The sequence below is a fragment of the Belonocnema kinseyi genome, chromosome 7, assembly GCF_010883055.1.
Source record: "Belonocnema kinseyi isolate 2016_QV_RU_SX_M_011 chromosome 7, B_treatae_v1, whole genome shotgun sequence".
Classification (NCBI taxonomy): Eukaryota; Metazoa; Arthropoda; class Insecta; order Hymenoptera; family Cynipidae; genus Belonocnema; species Belonocnema kinseyi.
The window spans coordinates 107,155,137-107,175,411 of record NC_046663.1 but is presented as its reverse complement, the minus strand read 5'-3'; the positions used below and the strand labels follow the sequence as shown (position 1 = coordinate 107,175,411).

General features: G+C 30.4%; 2 protein-coding genes and 1 non-coding gene across 3 annotated transcripts in view; 1 reads left to right on the top strand and 2 right to left on the bottom strand.

The window, feature by feature from the left end:
- Positions 1–1,412: 1,412 nt before the first annotated feature.
- Positions 1,413–10,576, top strand: LOC117177370 (cyclin-dependent kinase 9-like). Its single transcript, XM_033368011.1, has 7 exons — positions 1,413–2,025; positions 2,407–2,491; positions 3,651–3,741; positions 3,825–3,991; positions 4,089–4,330; positions 9,311–9,458; positions 10,015–10,576. Exons 1-7 carry the CDS (start codon positions 1,916–1,918, stop codon positions 10,321–10,323), a joined length of 1,152 nt encoding a protein of 383 aa, XP_033223902.1. The 5' UTR covers positions 1,413–1,915; the 3' UTR covers positions 10,324–10,576.
- On the bottom strand, positions 9,605–9,676 carry Trnaw-cca. The gene has a single exon. It is a non-coding gene; the product is annotated as a tRNA-Trp (tRNA).
- A 171-nt stretch (positions 10,577–10,747) lies between the features above and the next one.
- The window catches only part of LOC117177369 (SPARC-related modular calcium-binding protein 2), a 93,279-nt gene continuing 83,751 nt past the window's right edge, over positions 10,748–20,275 (bottom strand). Inside the window, exons 5-9 of the mRNA XM_033368010.1 lie at positions 13,602–13,682; positions 11,746–11,979; positions 11,471–11,643; positions 11,225–11,390; positions 10,748–11,143 (exon numbers count right to left, since the gene is read on the bottom strand). Coding sequence (XP_033223901.1) covers positions 11,049–11,143; positions 11,225–11,390; positions 11,471–11,643; positions 11,746–11,979; positions 13,602–13,682 — 749 coding nt within the window. The 3' untranslated portion in view covers positions 10,748–11,048. The remainder of the gene's footprint in view (positions 11,144–11,224; positions 11,391–11,470; positions 11,644–11,745; positions 11,980–13,601; positions 13,683–20,275) is intronic.

The window sequence follows — 20,275 nt, the reverse complement described above, 5'->3', positions numbered from 1 at the left end:
GAAAATTGTACAGGTGGTATATGGATGGCCCCTTATTGAAAAAAATGGATTTTTATCCAAAAAAGATTTCAGTTGAATTCTCAACACCAAAATATGAATTTTAAACAGAAAGTACATTTTTTACGAAATAGTTAAATTTTCAACCACAACGGATGATTTTTCAACCAAATTTTGAGGTTTTAACCTGACAGTTGCACTTTTATCCAAGAAAGATACAATTTACACTGAAATACATGAATTTTTAAATAAAGACAAAATTTGTAAATAATTGAATTTTCATCCAACAAAGATTTCAGTTGAATTTTCAACACCAAAATATGAATTTTAAACAGAAAGTAAATTTTTACGAAATAGTTGACTTTTCAACCGCAATGGATTTTTTTAAAACAAAATTGTTGAATTTTCAAACAAACAGTTGCGTTTTTGTCCAAGAAAGATGCAATTTCTACTGAAATATATGAATTTTGAGTTAAGAAATTTTTAAAAGAAATAATTGTATTTTTATCCAATAAATAATTTGTTGACTTTTCAACGCCAAAATATGAATGTTATTCAAAAAATTAATTTTCTACGAAAACAGTTGAATTTTTAACCCAAAAAGGCGAATTTTCAACAAAAATTATGGCTTTTAATTAGAATTGTTGAATGTTCAAACAAATAATAAAATGTACAACTAAAAAGATAATCTTCAGAAAGAAGGAAATGCAAAGAAAAGAAATATAAAGATAAATAGAACGCTGATACATTACTAAACAAGCATATTATATCAGGGTTACCACAAAACTTAATTTTAAAAATTCCCTAATTTTTCCCTAAGCAATTTTTCATTTTCCCTGACCTCTAATATTCAAATACTAGAATCTTAATCTTGTAAGGTTTTAAAACTAGAATCATTTATAAACAGAATAAAACAATTTCAGATTAAAATTCTCTGACTTTTTTTAAAATTGTTGGCTAGGTACCTTTTTCTCTCATCAGGTTTCTTTGCCGCGTAATATAAAATTCACATTCAATTTCTTCACACTTACTTCGAGTTGTTTGTTTCATTTTGTGAATTTCCAAGAACTGCGTACATAAATGAAGTAGCCCCGCCCCCTACTGCAACAATAAGTAACAGAGTATCACGACCCTCCCCAATTTCTTGAGTTGTTACGTAGTTTAAGCAAAAGTATCAAACATTTAAAACATTAGAATCTTTATTTTGTAGGTTTTTTTTTTAATATCGCTGGTAAGCCTGGAATTGACAAAGGTTATTTGAAATCAACGTACTGTAAATTTTAAATATGAAATTAGAAAACGAAAGTTTTGTTTTAGAAAATAAAACGTAATGGAGGCAAAGATATTATAAGCTATCTTTGATAGAGGATTCATAATTTAAAATAGGGCCCCAACATCTATTATTCGTGTCTACAAGGCATAACATGTTTTATATACACGATTGTTTTCTTTTTTCATCAACCCTATTTTGATTTTAGTTTATCTAATAGCGCTGCCTAAGCACGTTTGCATGCGTGCTTATATTCAGATGTGTCGCCTGCGTGTTAGGTCTATGGGTAGTGTCGCTGTGTAGTGGTTAAGCTGGTGAATTAAATTTGGAAATGTGTGTGTCAGTCGCAGGTTCGCAGAAGTTTGCAATGGTTGAAGGGACGCAAAGGACGCAAAGAAGTGTGAGTGAAGTGAGGTCAAGTCAGTGAGGTTATGTTCGTGGTACCAGTCATTTCGTTGATTCCGTTTTCGTAAGTGAACAAATAAATAGTGAATACCTTCTGTGAACTAAAAACCCGATTTTCCAATGATTGTTGGGTGACAGTAAAAGTCATCGGGTTTCCCTGCCCCAGAAAGTGTGGACGTAAAGTGTAACAAGCGTGTTGTTATTGATATTTAAGAAAGTGGTTTCATCCTGTGATCAAGCACAATGAACCCAAAAGAAAGGGAAAAATATATCGAAGAATTCAATTTTCCCTTTTGTGAAGAGGCCACCAGCAAATATGAGAAAGTTGCAAAGATCGGTCAGGGCACTTTCGGGTGAGTAGAAACTGTAGAAACGTAGAAATGACCCAATTCATATTCTAGAAATTGTTATAGGTTAGGTTTGACTCCAGTGAAAATGTGAATCATTAACTGGATTATTCTTAATAACTTATTGAATCGTTCCCATTTTTCGAAAATTAAAAGTTTGAGCGATAACATTTTAGGTTTTAGTTACTTCTCTTTAAGTATTTTGAATGAGTTTTACATGATTCAGATTTTAGTGGGTTCATTATTCTGATCGCTCTGTAATTCATATTTTATGGCTTTAACGAAAAGCTTTGCAGAGATGAAGATTTTCTGAAACTCATTCGAATTATAACTGAACTAAATACATTTCAGATACAAAGATTCTTTCTTCATTTTATTTTTTCGCAGGGAGGTTTTCAAAGCCAAGGATAAGCCAACGGGTAAAAAGTTCGTGGCTATGAAGAAAGTATTAATGGAAAATGAAAAGGAAGGTGTAAGTATTACACATTTATAAAATAATACTTTAATTTAGCTATTAGAGAACTATATGTTCGGAATTGTGTAAATTATGAAACAATTTAATTTTAATTAATTTAATCACGCCTACCCCGAAAGGGAAATGGCCTAATGGTGAAATAATAATTACAAAAAAAAATAGTTTATAAATTTAAGAAAATTCTTTAATTCCGAGTATGACTTTTTAAACGAGAGCAATTCTCTACTGTTTTACAGAAAGTCGAATATTTTATTCTATTTCTTGTTATATTCTGTTACGTAGGATTTAGTTGGTAAGAAGGCATATAAAGGTGTAAAACTGTTTATAGTACAAAAGATTTAATAACTCTAATTTAATTCATGTAATTTGTAAAAGCAATGTTTAACTTTAATTTTAAAATTGAGATAAATTATTCAAAATTTGCAATTTATTTGATATAATTTTTAGGTAAGTCTGAACAATTATTGCGAACGGAAGTATCATCTTAATGTACTCTTGCGAAAAATATTAAACCTAAGGCTTTTAAGAAAACGTTCCTGTAATAGTCTTTCTGCCCAGCTAGGTTACGTATTCCTCTGAATGAATATAAGTATAAGGTACTCTTTTAAATCTTCCATTTTATGTTTATTTTGTTCATTTTTGGACTTTATCTTCTTGAAAAATCGTTTGGTTTAACGTTTTTTATTTATTTTTCACGTCTTTTCTTCATAAACATGAGACAAGCGCTTTTGATCAAAAGCTAAGCAGCATTAGAAAATTTCAATGATCAGATAAATTTCTGTATTTAAAATCAAATTTCCGTGTCTACGCTCACCGGAACTTCTGTACGAATAGCATATAAGGGGGCTGATCGTACGGACGTTTCAATAGAAACAGTCAGGAATTTTTGGTACAGTAGACACTGCCAAATAATATTGCTGGTGACTCAATACATTTTAAGTAAAAACAATTTTGATCAAGTCAATTACAAAGTTGGTCTATAAAGCTTAAATTTCTTAACAATACTAGAAATGTCCGAAATGAATACTAAAGACCAAAGGAATAAAAAATAGTAATAACCTAAGAATATCATTTTATTCCGAAGAAAATCTTTATGTTTCATTTTAAACCCTTTTGAAGCTTCGAGCATATTATGTATAGTGTATTTTTTTTACAGTTTCCGATAACTGCACTGAGAGAGATAAGGATACTCCAACTACTCAAGCACGAAAATGTAGTCAATTTAATAGAAATCTGTAGGACAAAAGGTAAGTACGATGAATCATAAATTTTAAAAGGGTACATAGTACTTTCAGGGGAAAAAGAACAAATATTTTTATCTAATTTTCAGGTACGCAAAATAACAAATATCGCTCGACATTTTACCTCATATTCGATTTCTGCGAGCATGACCTTGCAGGTTTATTATCCAACATGAATGTCAAATTCAGTTTAGGAGAAGTTAAAAAAGTTATGCAACAACTTTTAAATGGCTTGTACTACATTCATAGCAATAAAGTAAGAATAATTTATTGTCAATTTACGTCAAACTTTATATCAACTTTTCATCAAACGTATGCGAATACTTAATTTACCAACTTTATTTTTCTTACAGATTCTACATCGAGATATGAAGGCTGCAAACGTTCTTATAACAAAGACCGGCATTTTAAAGCTTGCCGATTTTGGACTTGCTCGTGCCTTTAGCATGAATAAAAATGGCCAAGCGAATCGTTATACAAACCGGGTAGTTACCCTCTGGTACAGACCCCCAGAACTGTTACTCGGCGATAGAAATTATGGGCCGCCGGTAGATCTATGGGGGGCAGGATGTATCATGGCTGAAATGTGGACAAGGTAGGATCAGTCAGACAAAAATAGACATTAATATGTGATAAATTAGTTGGTTTTAAAATCAGTAAAATAATTACACACCTAGCTTGAAGTTTCATCCAGCTTTTTGGCTAAGTCTCTTTTGACCGAAAATTACAAGTGCATAGGTAGCCTTTTAAAATATCTTAGGTTTTGAATTTTTAAATGGAGTCTTTTTTAAACTTGGCCTTTACATTTGTACCGTTTTTTAAACCTCAGTTTTGTGTTAAAAGAGTTCGCAAATTGAAATGATGTGCGACATCTGAAACCCTTTTAAATATGTATATTTAAAATGGTAACAAAATCAGTTCTTTTTGGAAAATACTTGTTCCTGGTGTATTTTGCAAAAGAAACAACAGTCAAAATAAAGTATACAAAATTGCAAGTAAAACAAAAATCAAAAATTCTAGCTCTAATACCTTAGACGATTTGTCCTTCAGAAGCGATTTTAGAGTGAAAATTATGTGTACGATTTAATTTCATTTTATATCTCATTTGCAGTGCATGTCACATAAAAAAATCTTGCTTTTTTAAGTTTAAGTAGACTAAATATTACACTTCATTGCATCAAAAATGCATGCTTGTAGCTAGGAATATTTTTTGAATTTTTTTTCTAAAAGTTTGTGTGTGATCTTGTTTAAAAAATCTAAATAATGTTTGAAAAGTCATATTTTTTCAAACGAGCTCACTTTTCTAGCCGGATATCTACTGTGCGGGAATTTAAAGAGATTTTGTGTCTGTCCGTGAATTGAGAGGAATCTGTTAATTGCCCCTAATTTTATTTTTGATGCGCGGAGTGCATTTTATTTTGTTATCGAATGTGTCTGTCTGTGAGCACGATAACTTTTGAAAAAATTATTCTATTAGATTGGCCTTTCGTACACTCTCTTAGTGTCCTAAACTAAAGTTCAAGTTCGTTAGCCAGCCATTTCTGATAAAAATGCAAAAAGTGAGCTCATTTTAAATATTTTTGAGGCACCTTTTTCTAAATTCAAAAATTCTCTGTACGGATATTCATGATATTCAAAAAGTCGAACAATTTATCCTAATGAATTTTTTCGATAAAAAAATTACCGAAGTTATAGTATTTTGAAAATTCCAAAAAAAATAAACGTTTTAGACCAAATAGCGTACGATATGAAAAAAGCCAAGAATAGAAACTTTTTGAATTTTCTTAAAAAATCGAAAATTCAAATTTTGACAGAATATAAAATACTGGAAAATCCAAAAATTACATTTTTACGTTCAAACTATGCAAAATACATAAAAAGATTGGTAAACAAAAATTGTGTATTTGAAAAAGATCCACAAATTTCTTATCAATCACTTTTTGATAGGATGCGTAGTTTTCGTTTTAATTGTGAAAAACATCAATAATCGTAAAAAAAATGTACCCGCTGTGTGGGTAGATTCTCATTACAACTTTTCTCTAGACTGCTTAGGTTTGTGTAAATTTTGACCCTCCTGTTTTTGTCAAATATCCACTTTTTACAGACCCCCTGAATTCGAAAAACAGGTTTTTACGAATGCGTCTGCCTGTCTATATGTCTGTGAGCACGTTCACTGCTGAACAAATTATTCTATTAGATTGGCCTTTGGTACACGCTTTTAGTGTCCTAAACTAAAGTTCCAGTTCGATAGCCAGCCATTTTGAATAAGAATTTAAAAAGTGAGCGCTTTTTGAATATTTTTGAGACTTTTCAAGATTCAAAAATTCTACAAAATGCCTAGAAATACACGAAAATGAACATTTTAAGCGAAATAACGTACGATATGAAAAAGGTCTCTGAAAATGAGACCATATGAACTCCCATCTAACACAACAATGCTGAAGGTTGGTGACCGTCTCAACATAAAACACCAACCAGCAGTGGCGTAGCCAGGGGGAGGGGGGCTTTGGGTACTCAAGCCCCTCCCGAAACTAATTATTTTCATTATTCAATTCCCTTTTCTCCCACTTTTTGCCTATACATAAACACAAGCCCCCTTCGAAAAAATTGAAGCCCCCCCCCCCCCCCCGAAAAAATCCTGGCTACGCCGCTACCAACCAGCTAGGACTCTCGGTTGAAACTAATCGCCCCCCATCCCTCTTCATTAATCAATGTTTCGTGTGTCCGTTGTTGTAACTAGACTCTCCACCCTAGGCGCTTTGACAGACTCTTTTAGTCAATTATTATGGGATGATGCAATAGGGCACAACAACTGCAATGTAGAACACGATGCGGTAGAAAATTCAGTTGACAAAGTCTGGGTCACTGAGGTTAGGGACATAATTGAGAAATTAAAAAACGTTAAGGCTGCTCATTAGACCGTATCTGTAAAGTTTAAATCATAAAAATAACATTGGTAATGAGCAAATTCAGTTTATGGAAAAATGACAAGTTGCAATAACATGTTAAATAACAACATTTCTTTTAAAGAATGCGTTTTTTTTTTAAACGGGACAATGAAACTACGTCTATTTTAATACCAAATGAGTGTTATGAATGATAATAATATACATTTATGGGAATGATATACAATTTCAGGGACAAACTCGAGTGCTAAGGACGAGATACGTGATGAGAATGTGTTCGTTAACACCGAAGGAACTTTAACAAAAGAGAATTCACAATCACAAAACTACTGTTGTCGATGCTTTGACCTTTAGTTTTTAAAAATCTGTGCACAAAGACCGAGCGCGTAGCGACAGGTAAATACATTATCGAGCGCGCAGCGCGAGAACCGATAGTCGCGCTCCCTAGGCGCGTTCAAATGTTGGAGCTACGCGCGCAGCGCGCGTTGAGAATATGCCTGCAAGGCGGGCAGATTTTTTAACATCGTGAATACAACAGTAATGTATATGATATATTTATTCGCGTCTGCGAGACTCATCGATTGACCAAATTAAGAACCTTTCGTGACCTATCATAAGCTATCAAAATCGTTAAAATTTTTTTAAAGAGAATTTTCATTTCAAATCAGACATGGTTATAAACTTAAAATCGCAGAATCTTTCGGTAACGAAACATTTTGTTTTCTAGAGGAAATTAGACGATACGTATTTTTCCGATTTGCAACAACAACAAAATTCTAAGAAGTTATGCGTATTTGAATGTTGTGCTTTGTTTTTTAAAAAATCCAATTTTTTTCTTTAAACCTTTAACCTAATTGAGATATTGATTATTTTCTTTCTGATACAAATAGTGCTCATCGTGTTCTTTCGTAATTCGCCGGAAAATTAAAAACAGTTTTAAAATTAACAAAATGACAGCGGTTTTCTGAGAGAAAAAAAAATAAAAGGCGATTTTCTCAACAACAAAAAAATACCTTTAGACTTTTTGCCAATTTTGTTCGATTTGTAATTTAATAATGAAATAGTAATTGTATCAATTAAGGGCATGTGACACACTCAGGCATCTATATTGCCGACCTCACTTTATCTGTTCACTGAATATTTTTATAACTGAAGAACTTCTTTGTAAATAAAATATCAATCTTAAAGTTTAGGAAAAGTACCAGAAGACTATAAACTACGTTTATATACTTCATTTGAGTAGGAATTTCGCTAAAAAATGTTTTGAAAGAAATTAAAAAAGGCACAATTTTTTAGCATATTTTCTTTGTAACTATGACATTTTTTGAACCTAAGAACTTTTTTTCTATTTAAAATATTTGCACGATGTAAGAGAACGTACATAGACGTAACTTACTGTTGGCTCTTGCATTTCTCGAAATTTGAGGCCCATATTTTACATATAAAAAAGTTATGAGGTTCAAAAAATTTAAAGGTACGAAAAAAAATATTTCAAAATATAGTCCCAGTTCTAATTTCTTTGAAAATAATTTTTAGACAAATTCTTACTCAAATGAAGTACATAAACGTAGCTTATGGTCTTCTGATACATTTTCCAAAGTTTCAGTTCGATATTTTATTTACGAAAACAGTTCCTAAGTTTAAAGAAAATTCAGTAAACTGAAAAAGTGAGGTCACTAATGTCGGTATTTCAGGTTATGACATGCCCTTTGAATCAAAAGTTATAAAGGTTTAAAAAAAATTCTGCATTTTTGAAAAACACATAACTACTTAGCATTTTTTTCGCCAATCGAAAAAATACGTATAGCCTAATTTCCCCCCAAAAACAACATGTTTCGTCCCCAAGAGATTCTGCGATTTCAAGCATATAACCCTGTCTAGTTTAAAATGGATTCGGTCTTTACTATAATTATTTTCCTTGTTTATAAGAGGATTTTTTTATATTGGTAATAGAACAGTACTAAATTTGATGTGAATTTTTTACGTCTTCGAGACGCGCAGATTCATTTATTGCCGATTTTTAGATAACCATTTTTGTGTGATCAGTAGCTACTTAGAAAGCATAAGAAGAAGAAGAAGTTACATTGTTTCTAAGAAGAAAACTTCGGTTTTAATTTGGAATATAACACTACCGTACGTTAAAAATATCTTCATTGTAACAGAACACAGCGATTGAAATTTTGGTGGGCTCTTTGATTTTCTGAAAATATAATTTTCGATAAGACAGAAACGTAAGTTTGAGAAAAAATGAAATATTATTGTTAATTAATTAATTAATTAATTATTAATTAATATTCAATTGATGCTTATGAGTAAGCAAAATGTGTTTTAGGAAATTTAGCTACCTTATCACGTGTCCTTGAACGCTTGCGATCTTTTGTTGTATGCAAAACTTAAGCGTTTAGTCAAATAAAACTTTTTAATTAACTGTTTTCAATCCAAAGTTTAAAAAATATTATACCCTAAAAGTCTAGAACTAAGATACATTAAAAGGCTACCTAACGATTTTTGAAATTTTCGTCTCTCAAATATTCAGGGGGGGGGGGGTATCATAAAAAATAATAAGCGAAAAACCAGTAACAGTGAAATTTGATTCAAGCTAGGCGTCATCATATTTATTTGTTGTGTTTACATTTTTTATTTATTTATACGAAATATATTTTTCGCAGATCACCCATTATGCAAGGCAATACAGAACAGCAACAGCTGACTCTGATTTCTCAATTGTGTGGTTCGATCACACCTGACGTTTGGCCAGCTGTAGCAGATCTGGATCTCTACAATAAAATGGAACTGATCAAAGGACAAAAGAGAAAAGTAAGCTAATTTGAATACTGAAATTGCCTTTAAATTAGAAATACTTCAAAGTTAAAATTTGCTAATTTTTCATGATTTGAAATATGGAATTTCGGAAGTTGTAACAAGTAAAAAAAATTATTTTATTAAAAAAAAATCACATTTTTTGACCCCGGCGTGATTTGAACACGTAACTTTCTGATCTGGAGTCAGACGCGCTACCGTTGCGCCACGGAGTCTTGGTGTCTACAGCTTTACACAGAAATTTGTATAGATGACTGAATGACTGTAAATTTTTGTTGAAAGCACAGTTTTAGAAAAATGAAAAAATATGAGAAATATGAACTCGAAATAAAATGGTCATTTTTTTATAAACTTTCGTCCCTTTCTGTTGATAATAGTTTAAATCTTACATTTCTGATACTAAGTGACGAAAAATCTGTTTATAAAAATAAAGTTAAACTGATGAAAATGTTATAATCGAGGGATTTATCACTCTTGAAATCTGGCGTATCTTTTGCGAAATCTTCGAGAATAAATAAAATAAAAAACTTTAATATAACCTATGTTTCTTCAGGTGAAAGAGAGACTCAAACCATACGTGAAAGACGCATATGCTTGTGACCTTCTGGACAAGCTGTTGTTATTAGACCCCGTGAAAAGGTACGATTCCGACTCGGCACTAAATCATGATTTCTTTTGGACGGACCCCATGCCTTGTGATCTTAGCAAAATGTTGGCTCAACATACTCAGAGCATGTTTGAATACCTGGCCCCGCCGAGAAGATCAGGTCATTTGAGACATCCACATCACCCAGTCACGGGCGGACCTTCCAAACCCAGCACAAGTATCGCGGAAAGTGGATATCAAGATCGTGTTTTCTAGCAAATTAAAATATGTTAATTGCTTCGGTTGGTACTGTCTTTGTGCATCGACATCGTTAGATTTTGATGCTACGCATTTAATAGTACTACGTGAGCTCTATTATATAAGTTAATTTATACTTACTCGGATATTGTTGAACCGAGGTACTGTTTAACATTTAAACACGTGAAACCTTTAAGATTAGACATTCAAGATAGCCTTTGATTTTTCTATGACAACCTGTGACATAAGATTTCAAAGTAGATTTCTTTAATTTTGTAAATACCTTGTCTTTTTTTCGATTTTCTTGGAAGTTTTGATACTTTCGCTGAGCTGTGTAGTATTTATACTATTATTATTATTATTATTATTATTATTATTATTATTATTAATATTATTATTATAAGAGCACTATTGAAAGTCGCACCGGAATAAAAGTAGAAAATTTATAAAAGAATGTCTTTTATTCGAGCTTCCCCATTCTTGGAACTAGTTTTTCTTTATTTTGGATAGGAAAATTGAATGAAAGGAGTCGAATATACTTTCTTTTTCTATCTATATAAAGAATAATATATAATATCCATATTCACTGATATCGCTCTTAAATAAATAATGATTTTTGACTTGTGTCAAAATAAAAATTATCTCGTACAACACTGGGCGCACGTTAAACTACATCGGTCGCGAAATGTTTGTAAAACTATGTTAACACTCATTGTTCTTTGTGTCGCGTTTTTTATCACACTTTAATCATCGTCGTTCAGGAACCGATCGAGTGGGTTGGGTCCCATTCTTCTGGGTTTTGACGTTGGTGTTTTTTCTGTACTCGTAACTGAAAAACCTTGATTTAATTTTCCGGTGAAGATAGAACACAAAAACTAAAAAGATAATACATATCACTAGCAAAATAAGTAATATCTACCTGCAGTAAATCGTTGGGCATTGAGGCAATTGAGCCACTCAGACATATTAATTTTTCTATCACTGTTCACGTCGCAATATTTTGGAAACTTCTTTCCACATCTCCTCAAGTCTGGATAGTAGGAAACCATAGAGCGAAAGTTTTTCCACTCCTTTCTTTCTAGCACCTGAAAAAGATAATTTAATTATAATTTCAATAGGATACAAATTAAAATAAACGTAACTAGTTAGTTTGGCACTTTCGAACCTTATTCTTGTTTTTATCAAGCATAACAAAATGCCATGTTGCAACTCTTTCTTCCTTGGAAGCCTGCCACTTGGAGAAAGTTTCATCCGAATCGGAATTCGAGGCTTTCATTTTCCTATGTAACATTGTCATGAGGTCTCGAAGGAATATTTCCTTCTTTGCTTCTGGGCATCCTAAAGTAATAGGACGATAGAAGAATTAATTTTTAATTATCAATTGACAAGAAACGCTAATTAATGAGACTTGTTTTCTTAAAGGATCTAGAGAGAGTTTACCATTCATTGGTCTGCTCGGTGTGGGAACTGGAGTACAGTTTGGTTCACGATCTTTGGAAGAGGTGCCAGGAATAGGTTTTCCAGTGTCCTGGTAAACACACCAACAATATCCTGAGTAACACTGCACCCTATGATACCGTCCATCGGGCGTGCATTGGGGGATGTAGAATTTCTCTTCGGAATTTGCTTCAGAATCCTCCAACACCGATTTTCTGTCCGATAGGCAGTCATTTGCTAAAGATTTAAGGACATTTTTAATCAAATGAGTTTCTTTAAACTAGGTTCGAACTGGTTATAAAAGCTTCAACTAGGAATCAAGGGAACTAAAAATAAGCCCAGATAATTAAACTTGACTGCAAAATAATTTAAAAAATCAAGTTTAATACAAGAGAATCCAAAATATTTCAAAGAATTAAAGATAATTTTAAAAAATAAAAATGAATGCAAGCGAAATCAAAAGAATTCTGTGGTGGTTATACCTCTTGCTTATCGAGCAGTTTTTAAATACTTCTAACTAATCCGAAACTAATTAAAAAATAAGCTTGAATTGGTTTTACACTAGTTTGAAATATTTTACCGGTTGTGTTGTAATTTACAATGTTTAAAATTAAAATGTATTATTATTCAAATAAGTCAATATCGATCGATAATTTTTAAACGCTTCATTACTAATTTTTAAATTTCCTTTTATATCGAGTATGGTTTATTTTATTTATTATCATATATTATTTATTTGCAGATCCGATTATCAAGTTTTATGTGTTTTATGATTTTGAACCTTTTTGTTCTTCTAATCAAATAATTTCATTTGGAAGTAAAATACAGTGAAATACAGTTTCATATAAGCTCAAAAGTTTTAACTTTGCCGTGTTTAAATTTAAAAACTTTGCAGTTAGATTGCTATTCAAACTGAAATGATTTTATTTCTTTGAAATTTATATTTTCTACGCAAGTTATAAAATTTGAAAAGTTAAGAAAACGGACGATATCTTTATTTTTACAAGTTCTAAATTTAAAGTTTTTCTAATTGCAATTGAATAGCTTTAAAAATTACAATCCTACAAATTAATATTAATAATCAAACTAAAAATGAGTTTGAAAGTTTTCTTTTTCAACTTTCATGTTCGAAAACTTGGAATTATATGTTTTATTATAACTATATCTGAAGCTCCCTACTTTGTATGCCTTTGAAATTTAAATATTTGTAAAATCGAATCTCAATTTGAATACTCTCAAAATTGAAAATGATTTTAAATTTAAAGAATGCCAAACTTGCAAACATACATTAGTTTTAAACGAGACAAGTTATCATATATTTTTTAAAAACTTGTAATTTTTAAACTTTTACAATTACTTTCAACATTTACAATTATCCAAAGAATTTCAATATAAAATACTTTTTTACGTCCCGATTTTCTGTAAATTAAACAAAAAATATTTCTCTATTTTCTAAAAAGATATTTTATTAAGATAGTATAAGATATATTTTATTAAGATAAATTTTTTTAAAAGATAATTCGTATAAATTCTTGACACCGATTTCAAATTTTCGTTATTTTAGCTCAATAACAATTTAATGTATGTTTCTTATATAAAGTAGTCTCAACTGCCACAATTCTATTTCCTTTATTTAAAACTTAAATTTTGAGATACATATATACTATTAGATTTTATAAAAACTCCTGTTTTTTACAAAGCAAAACTTTTTCAACTGACTCTGTAACCAAACAGACATAGGAACTTTCTTTCATTTTATTTGAAACTCTTTATTCTGAAGGTCGCCTTATCGATCCGGATAGAAAAATACAATAAAATTATATATAAAAAAGAAACAAAAAATCTGTTTAGCTTCTCACCATCGATATCATCAGACGCGTCAGGTGGATCATCTCTGAATTCTGGTCGAGAATGCGTTGGAGCAGGATTTCCACGCAATACTGTGAAGAAAATAAAATAAAATTAATAAAGGAAACATTAGCCTTTTCTGGGATCTAGCCTAATATAATGAAAAATTCCTCATTCTAAAAGCTGTAAGTTAAAATTTTCTAATTGGTTTGAAACTGTACCTACATAGACATAGGTATAAACATGAGATTACTATTTGGCTCCTCGGAATTCGGCAGGTATTTAAGAGATATGGAAACTGAAAAAAGCTTCTATTTCTCGTGTTATCCTAATTTGATCAAGCTCAAGAGAACGAACGCATTGTGACGATTCACCCGAAAAACAGGACTACAGGAGACGACTCACCTCGATCCGCGGCCCGGGTCCTATGGACTTCAGGGACCTTGGAACGACCGTCTGCAGGGTTCAGCGACATGAACAAACGTACTAAATGATAATAATCATGTCATTCAGCCGAATGGCTTTTTCTATACAATTATTTTTTCGTAGGCAATTCACAACTCAGCAGGGCTGGCAGTGATAGTAAGAGTCGCAGAAGTGCTAGCGGTTTTGGAGGTTGCGCACAGTGGGAAAATAGTTTTCAAGTCGCAATTCCGAGCGGATTGGAAGTTATTTTTTTTAATGATCACCATTAAATTTGAAGAAAATGTTTGAAGCCAATTTTTATTATTATTTTTTTAGAATTATTTTTCTCTGGTAAAAATACACAAACTCGCTATGAATCCTATTTAATGCAAATATACCTAGATAACATAAATAATTAATATAATTTTGAATTAATTTGTATAAACAATTGGTTTTTTGTGGGAAACAATATTTTGTCCATTACTGAGATTTATTTAAAAAAATGTAGTTGACATCCAAAAACTCTTCATACTTAACTATTATTATTATTATTAACAATTTCTAACACAAGTGTTGAATTTCGCTGTTTTGCTCGAAGACAAATTTTTTATTTCCCACCAAACCTTAGTAGCATATTTTAAAAAGTGATTTTCGATCAATAAAAACCCATGCTAGCCATTTTTATGTAGACATTTTTTCCTCTATAACGCTCTACATTCAACTATATTTAATAATTTTACAAAAAATAAATCAACAATAAGCAACATTTGTTTATATTTTTATTCTCGTTTAGTGTAATTATCATCAACAATAAACAGATATAATTCTTATTGAAAAATTCAAATTCAACTATACTAACAAATCCTAATTATTTTTGGATGTACATATTTTATCATTTCAGCAATCAATATTAATTTTATTTATGGTTATATTTATTGTAAAAAAAATTTTTACCAAGGAAATCCGCAAAAAAGTTGTTTTATTTATAAAAGTTGTTATTAAAAATTAAAATATTTCATTTTTATAATCGAAAATCACTTTTTAAATGATACTACTAAGATTTAATGGAAAATAAAAAATCTGCCTTTTACGTAAAATAGCCAACTTTAATATTGGTGTTTAAAACTGTCAATAGCAGTAATAAGATTTTGAACACCAAATATAATTTTTTTGAATAATGCTTAGGAATTCTAGTTTAAAAAAAAAATCCGGAGAGAACCAATTGTTTATACAAATTAACTGCATCGTTAAATGAATTATTTATGTTCCCTAAGAATGTCTCCATTAAATATGATATATACGAATTTTTTCTGAGAAAAACAATCAAATCCGCAAAACTGTTCCTTTTTCATGAAACTTTACGTTAAATAAATAAATACAAAAAAATAATAATTTGAAAATCAGCTTCGAAAATTTTCTTAGAAATGTTATAATTTCATGGTGATCAACTCTAAAAACATAATTTTCAATCCGTTCAAACTTTCTTCATGTGGGCTATATTTTGAACATTAATACCAGATCCGTCCCACTGCATGGCGCACAATACAGAAAAAGGACCTTCTTTCGAGAAAAATTGCCCGATAGTACAATTCTTCACGAATTTTAATGTTTTAACAAAATAAATTACCGTAAGCTTCTTGGTATAACGAGTGACTGCAGATATTTTAATTCAACTTAACCAAAAACAGCTATTGAAGAAAAGCGATTAAACTTTTTGTTATATAACTTTTCAGTTATACCATTTCTTTAAAGATTTTCAAATGTATTAAAACAGGTCATAAAGCACTCTAATTACTAACTAACAATAATGTCTAGTGGGTTAGGGTAAAAAAACAAATTATTTATAATTATTTAAACAAACTAATGAGGTTACGCAACTTTTAGTAATATGATTTTTTCACTATAAATATAGCGTGTTCTTTGTGCCAATTTTGTATGTGTACAATTTTCTATAACAAATAATAATTTAAAGTTATATTTGAATACCAGCAATATAACAGAGTTTTTAATTTTATTGCAATAATATTATTTATCATCAAAAACGGTACACATAAGAAATTCGCAGTAATTTTTAAACTGATAACATTTATTTTTAATTTTTCAAACTTCAATAAATTTTCAAACTCTGTGAAGGTAAAACTTAATATGAATTTTTTAAATTGTTTTATTTTATTTTTTTTAATTACGTGTTGTGCTGATAGGATACTTTAAAATTTATAAATACATCACAAAAGGAATTTTTTTATATTTCCCTACCCTCTTATATTGTTTTAGATTTTTTTAAATTATTGCATTTTAAAAAAGGTTGCGTAAAATTTATAGAACCCTAACCTACCTTAACAGGACTATAACAGCGCCTCCTGAAACCTGGCCATCGCTGTCCTATCATTTTTTGGTGACGCGCAATATAAATTTTGTATGAAATATGTCAGATAATGATGTGTGCTTACGATTAGTTGAAAATAGATGCTCTTTACCAATTATCGGAACAATTTTTATAAGCAGATGCACAGTGTAACCATTTTGACATAATGAGCTTTATTTTATTGCGTAAATAAATCGAAATGCCTTGTCAAACACTCCTTACAGTCATATATTTGATAATAACAAACTGTCAATTACATAAAACCTTCTATTAAAAATGACCATTTTAACCATTTTTTTATGGACAGGCTTCATTGTTGTTCAAATAATTAATAACTTCTATCAATTTCAAAAATGTGAAAGCAAAGAGTCTTTCCCGAATAGAAATGCTTCGACTTGAGTTCGACTTGAATTGCCCCCAATCAAGACATGCTGAAGTCGAAAAGTTCGACTTCAGCATGTCTCAGTTTTGAGACGGAACCAGACTTCAATTTATGTTTTGAGACAAGTTTTTATGCCTTGAAGACATAAATTTATCTCTTGAGTCGAAATTTGATGACTCCAACAACGGTGCGGTTTATAACTTCGAGCGTATACCTGCCCTAACAAAAAGGGTATTTCTAACAGTCATAAAAGCTAATCTTTGTTAATGATTAAACAATCTTGTATATTTTTATACAATATACACACACACACACACACACACACACACACACATTAAATCAACTTATTTACGGATTGTTATTTGTATTATACTTGTTTGACGATGATATCGAAAATGTTGTTTGCTTTTACGTATTTCTAACGGCTTAGGAGATCCTTCTAGAAAGTTACAATTTTGATTTTTTTTGAAGAAAATTTTCAAGGGTTTGCTCGTTTAGACCCACGGATTCTGAATTTTTAAATTAGAAATAACTAAATTAATAATTACAAATTTTTCATTCATCAATTTTAATCTCATTTATGAGCCAAAAAAGGTTCGATAATATCAGCCAAGACAATGCTCGTCTTGAGTCAAGTAAACGTCGTCTTAACCAATACAAGGTTCGACTTAAGACAAGTAAACGCCGTTTTACCGGTCGTGGCCAAAAAGTAAGACGAAGGCCTATGTCTCGACTCAATTTGAGACACAGCCAGACATCGATGTCTTGGAGATAAACTCAAGACATAACCAAGTCGAAGTATTTTCATTCGGGTTGGAAAGAGATTTTGAAATTATTCCGCAAAAAAATGAAGCCCATTCATGAAGAAATGGCGAAATGTGCATATGTTTACAAAAATTGTTTAAATAATTTGCAACTTTTGTCATTATGAAGAATATGATGGTAGGGAGTCTCTAGCAAGATATTGTAAACAGATTCCGCAAAAAATTATACCTATTCAAGTATTCATGAAAAAATGGTTATAATATGCATTTGTTTACCAAATTTTTTATATAATTACCGCTTTTTGTCATTATGAAAAATATGACAGCATGAAATCTTTGGAAAGATATTTCGAGCTGATTCTGAAAAAATTAGGCTTATTCATGAAAAAATGGTTAAAATGTGCATTTGCTTTTAAAAATTGTGATAGCAATTTTTACAGTAAGTGCTACAGCAGTGAGTCTTTGGCAAGCCATTTTTAATTTATTCTGCAAAAAAATGAAGCCTATTCATCAAAAATAGTCAAAATGTGCATTTTTTTACAGAAATTGTTTAAATAATTGGTTAGCAGCTACTATTTATAACTAATTTATATAATTAATTTCATACAAAAGCTATGGATTTTAAATAGATAATCATTGCGAATGACGAAAAACCCAACTGAACATTAGTTTTAGTTAGTTATGTAATTGATTTATAACCTATTTTAATGAATTTAATAGTTTTAAAAGAAATTATATCAGTTAAATATTAGACAAAAAAAAAGTTTCATCATTCTGGTTAAATATTAAATTTCAGTTAAGTCGGAGTGAAATATCTGCAGTCACTTCTAAAAAAAATAAATCAAAATCCGTTAAAAATTGTACTCTACAGGGCGGTTTTTGTATAAAAAAAGTTGCTATTTTCCCACTGTGTGACGTGACAAGCTTGAAGAAGGAGCAGCAATGAGAAAGTCAGTTAGGCAAATGGAAAAGAAACTTCTAGTATTCTGTTTTTTTATTTTATTATTCTTTAGGGCAAGCGCCAGAAAAATTTCAACCCATCGCAAACATTAACTTGGAAAAAAAATTAATTTACGAGATTAGGAAAGCAAAAAATATAAGTTTTAAGATTTAGAATTTCTATTCTTAATGATATATTGAAAACTTTATGTAAAATATTTTGAAAATAATGTTATAAGTATTTTTTCATATGGATCTGCGATTAGTATACTGGGCTAAAAATTAAGTAGTGCTTCTAACCCTTAAAGGTCTCCTTACTTTGGTATAACGTTGAGGTCCTCATGGGGTCGTTGAAGACCCCAGCCGTAATTTTTTATTGCGTAGAAGCTTTTTAATATTTTGGCGTGAAATTTTGTGGGGCATCTCCTTAAGTGTCTTTTTATCAAATAATTTTACTTGTTAAATGATTTTTTAATTTTAAGACATTGAAAAAAAATTAAAAACTGAAGAAGAACGAACATCGTAAATTTCAATATAAAGTGTCAGGACACTAACGACTTCATGGGCACCTTTAAGAGCTAAAATAATTGAAGGTTCCAAAGGAATAAATTTCGCAACGAACATTTCAATAGAAAAAAGTCTTCCGTATTTGAAAATTTTTAATTTTCGTAATAAGGAAAAACAATTATTAGCATTTTCTTTTTTTTATGTAGAAAAAGAAGATATTTGCATGAAATATAAATTAAAAATGAAGGTTTTTTGAAAATAATATTTTTTATTTCTTTTCAATTTTTAGAAGGAGGAAACTGCGAGGCCAGCAGAAGATTTTTTCTTATTCATGCCATTAACAGCCCTATTTGGTTGACGCGATAATCCATATTAGTATAAGTGGGATAGAGATCAGCAAAAAGGATACTACAATGGAACGGTGGTGGAAATATTTTCTTCTGATATTTTCATCATATTTAAACAAATTTCATTATTTTTACTACAAATACACTAGTTGAAATTACCTAATAAAGGTTTTTTAAAAGTAAAATATAACAATATTCCGACATACGCTTAGAAAGACACAATTGATTAAATAAGATATTCTAAACTTTTTCGGTCTTTGAATTGGGACAGGGAAAAAGTTGGCAAATTAAATAGAGGAATTTAATTTAGAAATATTTTTTTTCAACAAAACAGTGGAATTTTCGAATAAAAAGGTGACTTTTTAACCAAATAGTAGAATTTCCAAAAACATAATGAATTTTCCCATTAAATAGTCGAATTTTTACCAAAAGCGGTGAATTCTAAATTAAAAATGTAACCGTTGTGTTTTCTATGAAAAATAATTCACTTTCAAACCAAAAAAGATACTTTTATACCAAAAGGTGAATTTTGAATCCGAAAGATAAAAACAGAGAAAAAAGATCATTTTTCTTGAAAACAGATGAATTATGTGATATAATAAATCACCGTAGAAATTCGGCGCAAGGAAGTAAATGATGTTATCTCGAAATATAAATTGGGACGTTCCATAAGAAAAGGGGCCATTTTTTTGATCGTAGTTTAAGAGAAATTCATGTTTTCGTGATCCAGGATCTAAAATATAGGTTTTGAATTTTCAACAGAAAATCATATTCTAATCTGTGCTATATTTGATAACATTAAACTTTTATGCCTCCAAAATGACCGAAAGGGGACAAATTCTGGGTTTTTAATTTATTTGCAAAACATTTACAGTATCCCTACATTATGCATGAATTATGCATGTATAACAAAATGTATAATTACTATGTAAGTATGGAAATATAAAAGAAACATTAATTTTGGAACAAAACATTA